Here is a 15,793-nt window from a genome sequence, read left to right as displayed (position 1 = left end):
TTCGTTGTGGGTTAAAATACAGGTGCTTATCCACAAAACCGCATTAGTCCTTTAAAAAAGAATATATCTATATAAATATAACTGTATGCTCCCCCACCGTAACAACCATCCATTTCAAGAACATTTCTATTGTTCCTCAATCCATATTTTTCTCTGGCAAGTATGCATTTCTCCCTTTCCATTATGAGAGCAAGCTTCTTCTTTCTTTAGTTGTGTTTCTTTTCTTTTTCTTTTTCCCTAAACAAGAACAAACTGCGTTCTCTTCCACAACAGTGGAGAGCCAGTGTGGTGTAGTGGTTGAGAGCGGTAGTCTTGTAATCTGGGGAACCGGGTTCGCGTCTCCGCTCCTCCACATGCAGCTGCTGGGTGACCTTGGGCCAGTCACACTTCCTTGAAGTCTCTCAGCCCCACTCACCTCACAGAGTGTTTGTTGTGGGGGAGGAAGGGAAAGGAGAATGTTAGCCACTTTGAGACTCCTTAAAGGGAGTGAAAGGCGGGATATCAAATCCAAACTCTTCTTCTTCTTCTTCAACAAGGCAAACTTCTCAGAAGTGAAATGGACTGTACCCAGCAGAACTTGTAGGTGGATCTGCAGAAAGGCACCCTGCTCCATTTGGCGTATGAGACATGGGGCAGCAAATGCATTTAAGACAAGAGGGACAAAGGTGACTTGCCCTCCCCACAAAGTTCCTCCTCCTCCTCCCACCCCCCTTCTGCATTATGTTTGCACAGCTTGCAAAGCACCCAAGCTGGATGGGGCTAGTCAAGGCTGCTTCTTTTGCTTTAAAGAAAGAATGCTCAGTATGCCGTCTTCCTCATGTCTGAACTCAACGGTTTAATTGGCTCACCCACATCCAGCTTCCAGACACATTGAGGCACTGAGAAGCTGTGCTGTTCTCCCCCCAATCCCCACCCAGCTGCCCATGTTGGTTCGCAGGCGCAGGCTTGTAAAAGTAATTTAAGAGACAGCAGAGCTGTCTGACTGGTTTAGCAATACCTTGGTAGATTCTAACATGCCAAGCTGAGCTATCTCTGACAAAAACAAAACAAAACCCCTCCTCACCTGAAGGAGTATGAGCATCCTCTTTCACACAGGGAGCTTTGACTGAAATTTCCTCCCGCAGGCATTTAGTTGTTAGGTGTTTCTCCCAAAAGGATGAGAGAATTTCCATCAGAAAAATCACTAGGATGTTTAGGGAAGCTTTTGATGTTTGAGGCATTACTGTATTTTAACATTTTGTTGGAAGCTGCCCAGAGTGGCTAGGGAAGCCCAGCCAGATGGGTGGGGTATAAATAATAAATTATTATTATTATTATTAGGAAAGGACCCTGAGTGAAAGGTCAATTATGACCACGCTCTACGTTCAACCAGAACCCTCTTCTTTTCAAGCTGAGCAGCTAGATAGAATAACAGAACTGCCAAGTTGGAAGGATCATCTAGTCCAGAGGTTTTCAACATTTTTGAGTCAATGGCTCCCTTGACCAACTACGTTCTTTCTGCGGCACCCCTGTGGGGCTCAGGAACCCGGTTACATCACCCCTTGCTTGCAGAGCTGGCAGCATCTCACTCCTTTTCAAACACCCTCCCTTGTGGAGTGTTTCCTCAACCTCCTATCCCCTCTCCTTGGGAGTCCTCTGGGCAGCCACTGCTGCCACCCCAGTCTCTGGGCTGCCCCCAAAAGAGGTGCCTCCTCACACTGCCCCACAGGGGCTTGGGACTTGTCTGTCCATTCCCAACAGCAAGGGCTGGTGGACTGGCTGGCTGGGCTCCCTTGCCCACTTGCTTGCTTACTCCAAGGCCGCCTCAGCTCCTGGCACCCAGCACCCCCTGACCAGCCCCAGAGGCACCATTTGCCTGCAGACCTTGTAGCCAGGGCTGCTGCAACTAACAGCTGTGCAAGCCTTTGGGAGGCAGAGACGTGACAGGGCATCAGAAGGGGGAGGGAAGGAAAGAGGGACAGAGGCCAGTACTGCCAGCGGCACCCCGACCATCATTCAAGGCACCCCAGGGTGCCAAAGCACATTGATTGGAAACCACTAATCTAGTCCAAACTCCTGCAATATATAGCTGTCCCATATGGGGCCTGAACCTGAGACCCTGGTGTTATGACCACCAAGCTCAAACCAATTGAGCTATCTCAGTGCACATAGGGGCAGGGAAGCTTTTAATGTTTGACGGATTAGTGTATTGTAATATTTTGTTGGAAGCCGCCCAGAGTAGCTGGGAAAACCCAGCCAGATGGGTGGAATATTATTATTATTATTATTATTATTATTATTATTCTGGAGGACACCACAATAGCTACTATGTCCAACGCTATCAAGAGCAGGAGTGAGGACCTTTGGCACATTGGATGTTGCAGAACTACGACTCTCATCAGCCCCAGTAAGCACAGCCAATGGCCTGGGATGATGGGAGTTGTAATTCAGCAGCTTCCGGAGAGCCACAGGTTCCTCACCCCTCATCTAGAGGACCAGTTTCCCCACTCCTGCCGTAAATAATTAACAACCAGACCAGAGTCATAGCAGACAGCAGTTACCCCAGATGGGCCATCCTTTTGATGCCCACCATCTCCAGGAAAAGTTCCTCACTTTTTAGACAAAGCAGGGGCGGTCATGCTAGCTCCTAAGAAAGAACTCCCAACATTCATTTTGGGGCAGTGCCTTTGTGAGGACCAACCAAAATGTCACCAAAAGTAGTGGCAAAGTCTTCCGTCAGGCAAGATGTTATACAAAGCAGGTGGTCAGGGGACAACAAGAGAGTAGGGAAGGGGGTGGGTGGGAGTTTTGAAGCTCTGCTTTCCAGGTGGCATTTAACTGCTAATGACACACAGAAGTATGAAAGGGGACCTACCAGCCATGAAGATGGTGAATGTTTCTTAAAACAGTCACTTTTCCACACACTTACCCATCTGGAAGGAAGTGCATTGTGACTGCAGGGACAATGAGTGTGACAGTCTCTCTCACACACAATTTGCTATCTCCTAAGAGATGATTAATTTAGCATGCCTTTGAAGTGACCTTGCGATCAGTTCTGAATTTATAACTTGGGTTGCAGAATTATTCCCCCAAAAGGGGGGGGGGAGATTTCCTCATCACAATAAGTCAGTTGAACCTGATTGAAACTAAATAGCTTCTATTAAGTAATCATCCTTGCAGAAATGAAGTATCAGAGAGGGAAAGAGGCTATTTTGTGATGCAGGGGAAGCCTGGCTGTGGGAAATTACCATGGTAGCCAGTGAAACAAGTCAGATGCTCTCCATTACAGTATTGGTCCCCCTCTATTTGTCAATTTTCATGTATATGGCATAGCAGCATGGCTGCACATGATCCTTTAGGTTAGACTAAGGATGGGGAACCTGTTGCTTGTCAGATGTTGTTGGATGGACTCCCAACTCCCAGCCAGGTGGCCAGTCATCAGGAATGATGGGAGTTGCAGCCCAGTAACATCTGGAGGGCCAAAGGTCCCCATCCCCGTACAGTGGTACCTCGGGTTAAGTACTTAATTCGTTCCGGAGGTCCGTTCTTAACCTGAAACTGTTCTTAACCTGAAGCACCACTTAGCTAATGGGGCCTCCTGCTGCCGCTGGAGCACGATTTCTGTTCTCATCCTGAAGCAAAGTTCTTAACCCGAGGTACTATTTCTGGGTTAGCAGAGTCTGTAACCTGAAGTGTATGTAACCCGAGGTACCACTGTATTAGAAAGTAAAAACTTATCTGCCATTTGGGCCAAGTTCCTGTCTCTCTGCATTGCCCAGGGCTGGCTGTTTCAGTACTGAGAAAACTACAGATTAGAACAAGCAAGGAGTGATCAAATACCTCTTCCTTTCCCAAACCGCTAGGTCTAGTGTGGTGCTGCCTCTTTTTACAATTATCAACTAATTGCCATGCATTGTCTATGTCTGCTTTGATTTCAACTGACAATGGATTTGTGACTCATTTCATACTTTTTTAAAAAAAACTCTCCCAAATGCCTATCTAAAGAGGTCGCTCATCTTATACATGTTGGTTTCCTTCACCGAATTTCTTCTGCCCATCTGCCACCCCAATGCTCCAGTTTAACTCAAGTGCCCCATGTGTTATTTCCCCATGGTTTCTTACTGCAGAGTGACCCACACGTTGTGCTCTGCTTGGAGGTGCTCCTCGACCATACAAAGACAAAACGCTTAAAGTGAAATCTGGGGGAGGCAACCTCTAGGACTATCATCAAAGGGTCAACTCTGAAGTACTTCAAGCACTACGTACACAACATTCATGTGTAAAAATCAGAGCGCATTACTTGAACGTGTCAAGTCTCTTTAAAACCAAACATGACTTCTCCAGCAACTGCTTTCGCATGAAATACACCCTCCCCACTCTGAAGCGATGCAAACACTTGCAAAAGCAAGGATGCTAAACTGGAATAAACCCTCAGGCAAATCGGTTCACATGAACGCAGCTTCGGAAGCAGTGTCATTTTAGATGTGAATCATCAGCAGGACCAGGGAATGAATACAATTATTCCCCATAACCTTAGTTAATGTTACACTGAATAACTGGTTAGGATGGCAGACAGTGCTCTTAAAGACTGCACTTTGGACGTGTGTGGGATGGCTGAATTCATCCCGCTTACCTCTAAATGACTACTTGAAGTCAAGGTGGTAAGATATTGAGCAGGTTACGCTTCCCTGTTTGTGTAGCACACACTGTAATCCTGTAGCCAAGGGAGGCACAGTGGACCAAGGGTCAGGACTCTTAGGTTGCTACACAACCCTCAATTTCTCAATAACTGCTAACACAGAGAGCTTTATAAGGGAGGGAGTCCTACTGCTAAGGCCCAGCTGGGGTATTTGGTTCCACAGGTGGCCAATCTGTATTGGAGGGCAAGGAAATGGGGCCCCTAAAGGAAGCCCCCTCTCAATAACCAGATGGTTGGGGTGGTCTTAAAACTCACAGATCCTGAAATGCACCCCCCAATGGAGACCAGGGAATGAAAGGCTGGGAGAAAATCAACCAATTTAGGGTGACATGTTTATTGAGAATTCAGCCTGATTTCGAGAGAGAGGGGAGAGATGGAAGGTACCCAAGGGGCATCTAGTCCAACCCTCTGCAATGCAGGAATCTCAGCTAAAGCATCAATGACTGATGGCCATCCAACCTCTGCTTAAAAACCTCCCAGGAAGGAGAGTCCAGCACCTCTTGTGAGAGTCTTTCCACTGCCAAACAGCTCTTACTGTCAGAAAGTTTTTTTTAATGATTAGTCAGAATCTCCTTTCTTCTACCTTGAAGCCATTGCCTCAAGTCTTACCCTAAAGAGCAGGAGAAAACAAACATGTGACAGGCATCCCTCTTCCGTGTGACAGGCCTTAAGGTATTTGAATATGGCTATCCTATCTCCTCTCAGTCTCCTCTTTCCCAGGCTAAACATACCCAGCTCCTTCAAGCACTCCTCATAAGGCTTAGTTTCCAGACCCTTGATCATCTTGGTTGCCCTCCTCTGCACACGTTCCAACTTGTCAACATCCTTCTTAAATTGTGGAGCCCAGAACTGGACACAGTATTCCAAGTGTGGTCTGACCAAGGCAAAATTGAGTGGTACTATTCCTACCCTTGATCTGGACACCATATTTCTGTTGATGCCGCCTAGAATAGCACTAGCTTTGCTTTTTTGCTGCTGCATCACACCGTTGACTTATGTTAAGCTTGTGGTCCACCAAGACCCCTAGATCCTTTTCGCACATGCTGCTAGTAAGCCAGGTGTCCCCCATCCTATATTTGTGCAGCTGATTCTTCCTTCCTAAGTGCAGAACATTACATCTGTCCCTATTGAAATTCATTTTCATTTTGACATTGTGTCAAAGCAAGTAATACTCCACACTCTCCAGTGGATTTCCATCCTTTACTTATTACAGAAAGTCTGACTTTTGTGGGGACCTCCAAAGCAACTGTAATTCTGGAATCACCCCTAGATGAATGTACTGCAGAAGCAATAATGTTGGTCTATTAAGAAATTATAATAATAGGATGCTGACCAACCTGGACTCTGGGCTTTCACACTAACTAGCTTTTCTGATTTCAACATATGCCTTGCTGGTTAGCAATCAACCCAATCAGCCAACTTCTGCCATGCTTTTTTACCAGCAGTTCTGGTTTTTTGTTTGGAACAGACTAAACACAAGCAAAGTCCTTTTGGAAAAAGAAAAAACCCACAACTTCCCCTTGGTTTCCTCTTCAAGCATGCATCCTAGAGAGAGAGAGAGAGAGAGAGAGAGGCCAGAACGGGCAGAGATAACAGCTCATTAGTCACCAGGCAAAGCCATCTGTTCAGGGACTTATAAATCTGTTTTCTCCACTATGAAGGTGAGAGCTGAGGAGGGAGGCTGGCAAACAACTGAAGTTTTGCTCTCTACTCAGATACAAACATCCTGACAGGGGCAGCCAGGCACCTCCGTGAGGAAGGAAATGCTTGCATCCTTTTGGAAAGGATGGTGCTCGCCTTCAATCTTCGGAGGAACACATGCTTCAGAAGTCTGCAGCCCAGGATATTTTCTCCCTGCCTGCCTGCCCTCTCTGGAGCAAAGGGGTTTTGTTTACTCGGAGAGCTGAACTCCCGGCAGCACGGAGGCAAGTGTCTCTGCTCCTTTCCAGCACATTGCCCTCTCACAGTCAAGCCCACTGCATCGTACTTCCAAATGAAGACACCCCTAGAGACAAATACGTTTTCCTCACCCCGCACATCCTGGAAGAGAAAGAGAGAGTGACGAGACAAGGAAGGCGACACAGGCTGCCAGAACACCTGTCTGCTGCTCCCCCCCTTCCACAATGTGCACGGCTGAGCATTAAGAACGGGCCTCCTAGCTGGTGGCTGTTGCTGGCAGATCCATCTCTCCCAGAAGGAGCTCTTAATCTAGCCTGTGACAGGTGAGAAGGCATCCCTCCTCTCCCTCTCCTTCCTTCAGCTGCCAGTTAATGAACTCAGTGGCTCCTAATTGCTGCACGGTGCCAGAGCAATCCCTTCTGTTCGACCCACGGAGGAGGGAAAATAAATTACTCCCAACTTCTGTTTAACACTTCGGCAGAACTTTTTGGCAAAGTCTCTGCTTGCGTGGATTCCCCGCTGCTCGTCGGGACAGGCGCTCTTATATTTCCAGACTCTCGTCCCCATGTTGCTTCATCTCCGCCATTTGCACTTGCTGGTAAAACCAACAGGTTCTCACGGGAGCTCTCAAAACATCCCATACTTCCAGGAGATATACAAAACAGGCTGTCTTCTGCATCCATGTGGTACTCTGCCACATTGCCTGAGTCGCCGCAAGTCACAGCCCAAATTTTCACAGTTCTTTGAAATTACTTTATTGTGGATTTGACCACTCAACATCAAAATAGGTTTGTTGGTGCTCTGTTACCAAACATGCATGTAGGGCTCAATCGGTCAGCTACCTTCTAACAAAGCGGTAACCAATATGGCACCCTTTGGATGTTTGCTTGACTACAGCTCCCATCCAGAGACAGTGGAGAAAGCCAGAGATACTCTTCATGAGTTTTGGGGCAAAAGTGGAACATACCCAAATACAACCAAAACAGCAAGAGATTAAGATCCACTATGATTTTTTTAAAAGAAACAACCACCTGGGATTTAAAAAAGAATGATGCAGCCTGTGGAAGAAAATAAGAGATGCAAGTGGTACCCACAACAGAAGTACATTAGTAGAGACTGGGGATAGGTAAAGGGGGGGTGGAAATAAGCCAGGCTGGTTCTGGAGCAGGGGCTGGGATGGTGAACCTACGGCACAGACCAGGCAAGGGACAAGGGTGGTGCTGTGGTCTAAACCACTGAGCCTCTTGGGCTTTCCGATCGGAAGGCCAACGATTCGAATCCACATGATGGGATGAGCTCCCATTGCTCTGTCCCAGCTCCTGCCAACCTAGCAGTTTGAAAGCACATCGGTGCAAGTAGATAAATAGGTACTGCTGCGGCGGGAAGGTAAAAGGCGTTTCCATGCACTCTTGCTTCTGTCACTTTGTTCTGTTGCACCAGAAGCGGTTTAGTCATGCCGGCCACATGACCCAGAAAGCTGTCTGTGGACAAACGCCGGCTCCCTCAGACTGAAGCGAGATGAGTGCCGCACCCCATAGTAGCCTTTGACTGGACTTAACTGTTATGGGGTCCTTTACTTTTTTACCTTACAGACCAGGCCCATCAAGCTGCTTGAAGTGGCCTGCAAGCCCCATGACAAAATCGGCAGCACTTCTTCCTCTTATAAAGAGGCCTCTCTTGCCCCTTGTGTGCAACAGCTCCTAGGAGGGTTTTAGCGCTCAGGAAATAGGAATGAGCACTCTGACCTAGTAATGGGAGTACATAAGAAGGAGGAGAGACAAGGTAAGCAGAGGATTTTCCTTCCTATTGCAGGGCTGGGAAAAATCATAGGTAGGTAGCTGCTCAAAATTGATGCTGGCTACTAGGAACTGGAAATGTTGTACCACTTTGCTACTGGCATTTAAAACCCTGCCACGCAGCTCTTACAAATTGAAGCTTGGGATCCGAATTTTGCCTCCTAGCGCTGCTGCATGCAACCAAAGTGTTAAGATTCCATACTTTCAGCATGACTGTGGTTTTTGGACTTCCTTATTTTGTGACTAACAGACACCAGCACAGTGATTATTCTAGGTCTAATTACATCCATTTTTACCAGCACTCCTATTTTTTGGCATCGTATGAGCCACGTCACGCCATGTACAAAATGCATAGCCCACTACTTATGATAATCACACATGCATGTAACAGGCTACAGCTTCTCAATGCATATATGCTGTAATCACATATGAATGTGCTTTGCACACATAGAAATTGTGAAATGTGTGAAGTGGCCCCTGAGTTCCAGAGGCGAACAGTGTTCTTCTGTGTTTAAAAGTACTTAAAAGTCTGTCACCTGGTGATTTGTGAATACAGTGGTACCTCTGGTTACGAACTTAATTTGTTCCAGAGGTCAGTTCTTAACCTGAAACCGTTCTTAACCTGAGGTACCACTTTAGCTAATGGGGCCTCCCACTGCCACCGGAGCGTGATTTCTGTTGTCATCCTGAGGTAAAGTTCTTAACCCGAGGTACTACTTCCAGTTTAGAGAAGTCTATAACCCGAAGTGTTTGTAATCCGAGGTATTTGTAACCTGATGTACCACTGCATAGGAAGCTGACATATACCAGCCCAGACGATTTGTCCATTAAGCCCAGCATTGCCTAGCTCCCTAGGGGACTCAGGCAAAGAAAGGTCCTCCCCATCACCTGCTATCTATTCTTCTTAGTTGGAAATACTGAACCTGTGACTTTCAAAGCGTCCAAAGCATGTACTCTCCGCCACAGAACTGCAGCCCCTCCTTCCTCCAGATGAGAGGCCTCAATTATTGTGCCGGGGGCACACATTACGTAAGAACGAAGGCTTGCCCAATCTAGCTACCAGAATAAAGAATTAAAGAAAATACACATTATTTTCCTCCTTCCTTGTTCTTGTGCTGAAGCTGTGGCCTCCCCAGGCTTACAGACAAATATACCTCCCACAACTGTAAGAGAATTGATGTTCAAACCATGTGCCTTTACAGCATTGGTGCACTTGGAGTTTCATTTCTTCTTCTGTAGCCGACAAATACTGGACTCCTTCTCTGGGTCTTATGTATGTGTAGGGAAGGGGCTAGAACTCAAAGGGGCCAACAGCTAGTTCATCCACCAGATGATGGTGGATGGTGGATTCAGAATATAACGATGTGTACATGATAGGCTCAGCATTAAGCTAAATGCCTATGGCCAATATAGATGCTTTGAGATACTTTCAAAATAAGAGTCCAAGAATCTTGACTGATAGAAAAAGCATTTCAATTCATTCTTTTTTGTTTCAGAATGTTTTCTTTTCCTTGCCCAAGTATGTGCCAGGATGCAATATTGATACGGAATTCTGCCCGTTTCCTTTGAGAATGCCCTCTGATCTAAATAAGATCAGCATAAAGTATTCATGGAGATGCTTCGTATTTCTCTAAATCTGATCACTGGGCAGATGTTTTAGATGAGACTAACAACATGATATGGACATGCTTCAAGTACCTGATGCTCCCAAGCCACATCACAACCATGTTTACTGAAGAGTGTTGCACAGAGAGGGCTTACTTTCAAGCTTTGTTTTATGCTTAGGGGGAGTGGAGCCTGATCCAACATATGGGGTCCCCCCTGAAATCCATTCCACTTATTTCAACAATGGGACTTCTGTGTGCACAGGATTGCAGTCTTGGGTCATTTGGACATTTTTATTTAGCTTTCATCCAAACAATAGACAGGTTTCTATTTATCCCCCAGAGCATGCACAAAAAAACATGCCCAAGCAACAAGAAGAACAACATATTCGGTCCTGACAATAAATAGCTGCATCTACCTGTACTTCACCTATGCTTTGGAGAGAGACATTTTTATTGTTATGAACTGCTAAGATGAAAGTAAGAAAATGTCACCCTTTTAACACTGACAAAAGATGCTTCCTTTTCAATTCAGCCCATCGTGCTGAAGCCTGGGTTTTTATATAATATAGAGAGAAACATCCTTTAAAGAATTGTTCTTTGAAAAGAGCAGTCTCCGCTTCTTGTCCCAATGTCCATTGCTGCAACATCTAGATCTTTTTCAGTGAAAAACATGGCCCACAGTTAAGACCAGTTGACCCTACTCAGATTTTGAATTGATTCTTTAGCAGGAATCTTTTGGGTCTCCCCGCTCCCCCTACATACTTAGCAGCAACCTATCATCTTGGGATAATGCTTGCTCTGAAATAACCTGAACCTCAAAAAGTTAGGAAGGCAGGCAAAAAGGAAGCAGCGATCAAAGGGGAGCTTTCCAAAAACAGAACCAGAGCCAAAAGCAGCTGCTTTAAGCAGAAGCTAGACAGTCCAGTGGGTAAATTTAACCATCTCTTCTGGGAAGACAAAATAGAGCTGCAGGCTGCAACAGTGCTTCCGCACATCATGGAAAGAAACCCCAGATCAAAGGTCTCAGGAGAGGGACTGATTTTGCGGCATTTAAAATCAGAGCACATCATTGCTACAACTTCATAATAAAGTCAGTGGCACTTTGGAGGAAAAAGGCCAGTGAATTATAAACTCAAACCAGGTGTCATAACTGGGCTTTAAATGCATGTCTGCTCATGAAAGATTGTAGTTGTTGTTTTAGAGTTAATTCAGGCTGTGAACCTACACTCATTTACCAGAGTGGATGGGACGTGCTTCTGTGCAGGCTTGTAAAGAAGACTGCACTGCCTATTATGGGGCAATTGGACAGTTAATTTTGCAGAAGCTGTCAATAGGCTATTCAAATATTTTGCTTGTAATTGATTAAAGTTACATGTCAGGGTAGAATTCATTTTATGGCTATTTTACACAAACAGCAGTAAATGAATGCTGACAAGTTGTCATTTGATAAAATCTTCTTGCAGATTTATCACTGGGTTTGTACCACTTCAGAATGCAGCTGGCGGCCAGGGGTGGGGTGGGGATCATGATGTGACCGAAAGCTCCTCTATGTCAAGAACTCCCCAGCCACGAAAAATGTGGCATGGAGAAAACTTCTTGGCTACCCTTCTGAAGCGGCAGCTCCAAGACAGCTCTACTATGTGATTCTTCTTGAACACATAAACTGGTCCCAATTCACACTGCTGCCTATAGGGTCAAGCAAAAGCCACCCATCCCCATCTCCTCAATGTAACACTTCAGTGGCCATATAGTGTGAGTCTACTTTATTCAACACCTGATCTCTCACTGTAGAAGACCAAGGCTCTACTGCACTTGCAGAATCAGGCAGACATCGTAATGGCAGAGATTCTTGTGGAAAGGATTCTGACATTTATTTATGTCTTGGCACTATGGGTTGTCCAGTTGCGATCAGCCAGGAAGCAGCATGCACATATATGAAAGGATGCTGCACTCAGCTTCGCTAAACTTGTTAATGGGCTCGTGTTCTCACACAATGCATTGGGTGGATGCCCTGTCCTCTGTACAAAAATGCCAATTATATTTCCCCCCTATTTCGCAGAATTGGAGGCAAACAGCAGGAGACCAGGCAGCCAACTACAGACTATAAATGGACATGGGTGGAGAGTTTCAGAAGATCTTTGCCTTTCTGTTTTTAGAGAACATATTATTAAGATGCCCATAACATCCGATTTCCCAAACCAGGGAGTGAAAATAGATCTCCCATTGCATGCACTATGCCAGATGTGTGTGGTAGAGACAGGAGGGATCTAGTCTATCTAATCCAGACAGACCGCCTCTGCCACAGTAAGCTGTTTCTTACATAAAAGCAGCAAATCTAGTTCAAGATACAAAGCAGATGTTCTGCGCCAGCAGACTTAGGGAGCTGAAAATTCCAGTGGGAAAAGCCTCCCTAAAGATGATCAAGAACGTCAGAAAAAGCACTTCAAACAATGCAAATTTGTATGAGTAACTAAAAGGTTCACTATCTTAGCCTGAAGCAATCCAACTTCTTCAGGTGTTCAAAAGTACGGTATTTACAAGCATGAGACCAGGGGCGAGGAAACTGTGACCATTCTCATTCCCATCATCCCTGACCACTGGCCATGCTGGTTGGGGCTGATGAAAACTGGAATCCTACAACAAATACAAGACCACTAATTGCCTAGCCCTGCAATAAATGAAAAAGCATAAAATCAGGGTGGAGGAACACGATGCTAAGTCAGACACCACAGGAACCGCAGAATGGTTGAGCTTTGCGGTGTTTCAGTTCCTTCATACGTAATCAAGTGGTCACTTCTATAACATTCAAATTTACTTCTTCAGTAAACTTGAGGTGGATTATGCAGACCTACTCTGGAAACAGTTCAATGTGTGTCCAGATCAGAGGGTAAAAAAAATAAAACCAAGCAGAGAAGTAAGAGGCTGGGTACATTTCAAACCTGATTTGACAGAGAAGGGAAAAACCCAAACCGACTCAAGCTTTGAAAGCATGGTCACGTGCACAAATAGGTGTGTCACACTCTTTTTGTTTTGCTATCGGCCAAAGCCTGGCATCTCCCCATTCCTCCAGGTTTGTACAGACAAGAGAGAACTGATTTCTGCCTCTCCCATTTCCAAAGTAATTATTGGTATGAACTAAGTTGTCCATCCCCACTTCTAAAGGTCAGGATCCTACAACAGCTATGCAGGGGTTGATCTTAAGTAGCTCCATGCAGTGCCTGTTACCATGTGCTGAGCTGCTTTGCATGCAGCAGCTCAGCCCATTCAAACTATGAAGACTGAAAGTTGAAACTGCTTTTATCATCCCATGGTGAAAACAATCAGATTCACATGGTGATTCTCTACTACACACAAACCGCTCGCTGAGTGGTAGCATCTGCTTCAATGAGCGATTCAAAGCGACGTAAGCCAATATTGTAAGATACAGCAGCCTGCAAACTTCCCCAGGTATTTCTCATTCCACCATCTCCGTATTCTGCTGTGTTACACCTCCCAAATACAGTAGAGTGGGCACTGCTTAATGGCAAATGGTGGCATAAAGTCTCCCCTCAAAGCCGATGCATGGCCTCTGATAGGAAGCGCTGGACTTGATGGACACTTGGTCTGATCCAGCAGGGCCCTTCCTACATTCTCCCCCCCCCCCCAGCAAAATGTGTCAACTGGCCAGTAGATGCCATACTCTAAACTGCAATACAGTGGTACCTCGGGTTAAGTACTTAATTTGTTCCGGAGGCCCGTTCTTAACCTGAAACCATTCTTAACCTGAAGCACCACTTTAGCTAATGGGGCCTCCCACTGCCGTCGCGCCACTGGAGAACTTTTTCTGTTTGCATCCTGAAGCAAAGTTCTTAACCCGAGGTATTATTTCTGGGTTAGCGGAGTCTGTAACCTGAAGCGTATGTAACCTGAAGCGTATGTAACCCGAGGTACCACTGTACCAAGTAATACCAAGTAATGAGCACACTAAAGGCATACAGTATATGGCATGTCTCCACAGCAAACACCCCTTACACATGCAGGTCCCCAGCCACCCCTCATGCCCAGTATCAGCTTCGAGCAACTTCGCAACACGCCTTCTAGAGGTAAGCCGCAACTAACTTGGGGAAGTGAGTGCCGCTGCACCCAGCCCCTAAACTTCGGAGCAAACGTTCACACAAACTGAGCTGACCCAAAAAAACCCTGATGCATCACCCCACTACCTCCGAGGTACCCTCTCTGCCTAAGAGAGGTTTCAAATCGAAACATTACCTGTACGCAGGCCTTGCCGTCGCACCCCACCCGAGTTAACCAGCGCCACAAACGCGCGCAGCCGTCCCGACCTTGCCGCCACTTTGTAGTAGTTTCACGTAGCCCCCCATAGCACAACCCGTCCGTGGCGAGGTACCAACCACGGGCCCGGGGCTACTCGCCTTGCTCCCGAAACCAACATTTTATATATATGTGTGTGTGTGTATATATATATATATATATATATATGTACGTAAATTTTTTTTTACATATATATATCTCGGCATAAATCTCTCTGTGCATGCCTTCCGTGTCACCCTGATGTTCCAAAGAGCACCATCACCGCCACCCTTAAATCCCTCGCGCGCCCTCGGGCGGCGGATTGACCCGACCCGCCATCCCCGGAGCAGAAGCCACCCTGGCCGGCTCTGGGCACCGCTCCGCCCTCGGCGCTCCCTGGCCGCCCGACGCCGGTTTCTCCCTGACCCCGGGGGCTCTGCCCAGACCCCTTTGGCTCGCCCTCCGCCGCCGTCGCGGGAGGCAGGCGCCGGCCCCTTGCCCTGCCCTGCCTTGCCTTTACCTCTCCCTGGTCCTCTTCCTCCAGGTTGCTGAAGCTCCACACCACCAGGCCCTGGATAAGCAGGATGGCCAGCGCCGTGGCGATCGCCAGCTTGTAGCGGCGGACCAGCTTCTGCACCCGGACGCTGGCCACCATCTTCATTCCAAGGCGGCCGAGGGAGAGGGAGAGGGAGGGAGGAGGGGGGGGAGGAAAGAGACAGAGAGAGCCCGAGAGAAGGGAGGAAGGAAGGAGGGAGGAGGGAGGGAAAGAAAGAAAGAGGGCGGCGGAGTCGAGAGAGCCCTGCAGACCGCGGGAGCGAGCACGCACGGCGTGGTAGGCGCCGAGCACCCGCACCGGCGGGGAGAGAAGCGAGAAGCTGCACAAGCGCCCTGGAGCTTTTTAAGGCGTCGCTGCAGAACTCGGGGGCGGGAAAGAGGGGTGGCTGCTGCGGGGCGCCTGGGGGCGCTCGCTTGTCTTGCAGAGGACGCTGCAAGTGCAGCAGCTTAAGAAAGGATCCTCTCTCTCTCCTCCCACAGTTCCTACGTGTGTGTGTTTAAATATTTTTTTTATTAAAGATTTTCTTGGTTTGGAAAAAAGTACCGGTACATGCCTTGTCTCTTTTTTTCAGGTTGTAGAATCTTTCTTTTCTTTGCCTTTGAAGTGAGAGCCTGTTTTCAACGCTCCTCTTCGCCTCCGTGCACAGCGTTTAGCAAACTAGCCCTTTGCACTTTCGCTTAAAACACAAACACAACATTGAAGAATGGCTGTGCTAAGAGTATTGGGGCGGGGGGGGGCTGCAGTTCAAACAACATTCAGCGACACCGACGACCCGGATGAGAAATGTGTGGCCCTTTATTAATTTTTATTTATACACTGCTTGGTGTAAAAAAACCCCCAAAACAAAGCAAAACACCTCAAAGGGGTTTCCGAAAGATAAAAGGTAGAATCAAGGGGGGGGGGGGAGAGAAACACATACAAAAGATATAATTGCAGATTTAAATTACCTCAGCTTCTTAGAGGTTGTTGG

General features: G+C 46.9%; 1 protein-coding gene across 4 annotated transcripts in view; it reads right to left on the bottom strand.

Moving 5' to 3' along the window:
• Positions 1–15,240, bottom strand: part of XYLT2 (xylosyltransferase 2) — a 34,606-nt gene extending 19,366 nt beyond the window's left edge. The window contains exon 1 of one of the 4 annotated variants that reach the window (XM_083430013.1): positions 14,788–15,240. In XM_083430013.1, the coding sequence (XP_083286139.1) occupies positions 14,788–14,928 (141 nt within the window). In that variant the 5' untranslated portion in view covers positions 14,929–15,240. The remainder of the gene's footprint in view (positions 1–14,787) is intronic. The other 3 variants (XM_083430014.1, XM_083430015.1, XM_083430016.1) reach the window with 3 other exon arrangements.
• Between the last annotated feature and the right edge of the window lie 553 nt (positions 15,241–15,793).

The sequence above is a fragment of the Podarcis tiliguerta genome (assembly GCF_965153285.1).
Source record: "Podarcis tiliguerta genome assembly, chromosome: 2".
Classification (NCBI taxonomy): Eukaryota; Metazoa; Chordata; class Lepidosauria; order Squamata; family Lacertidae; genus Podarcis; species Podarcis tiliguerta.
Note: the sequence above shows the minus strand (reverse complement) of the source record. Positions and strands in the feature narration are given on the sequence as shown.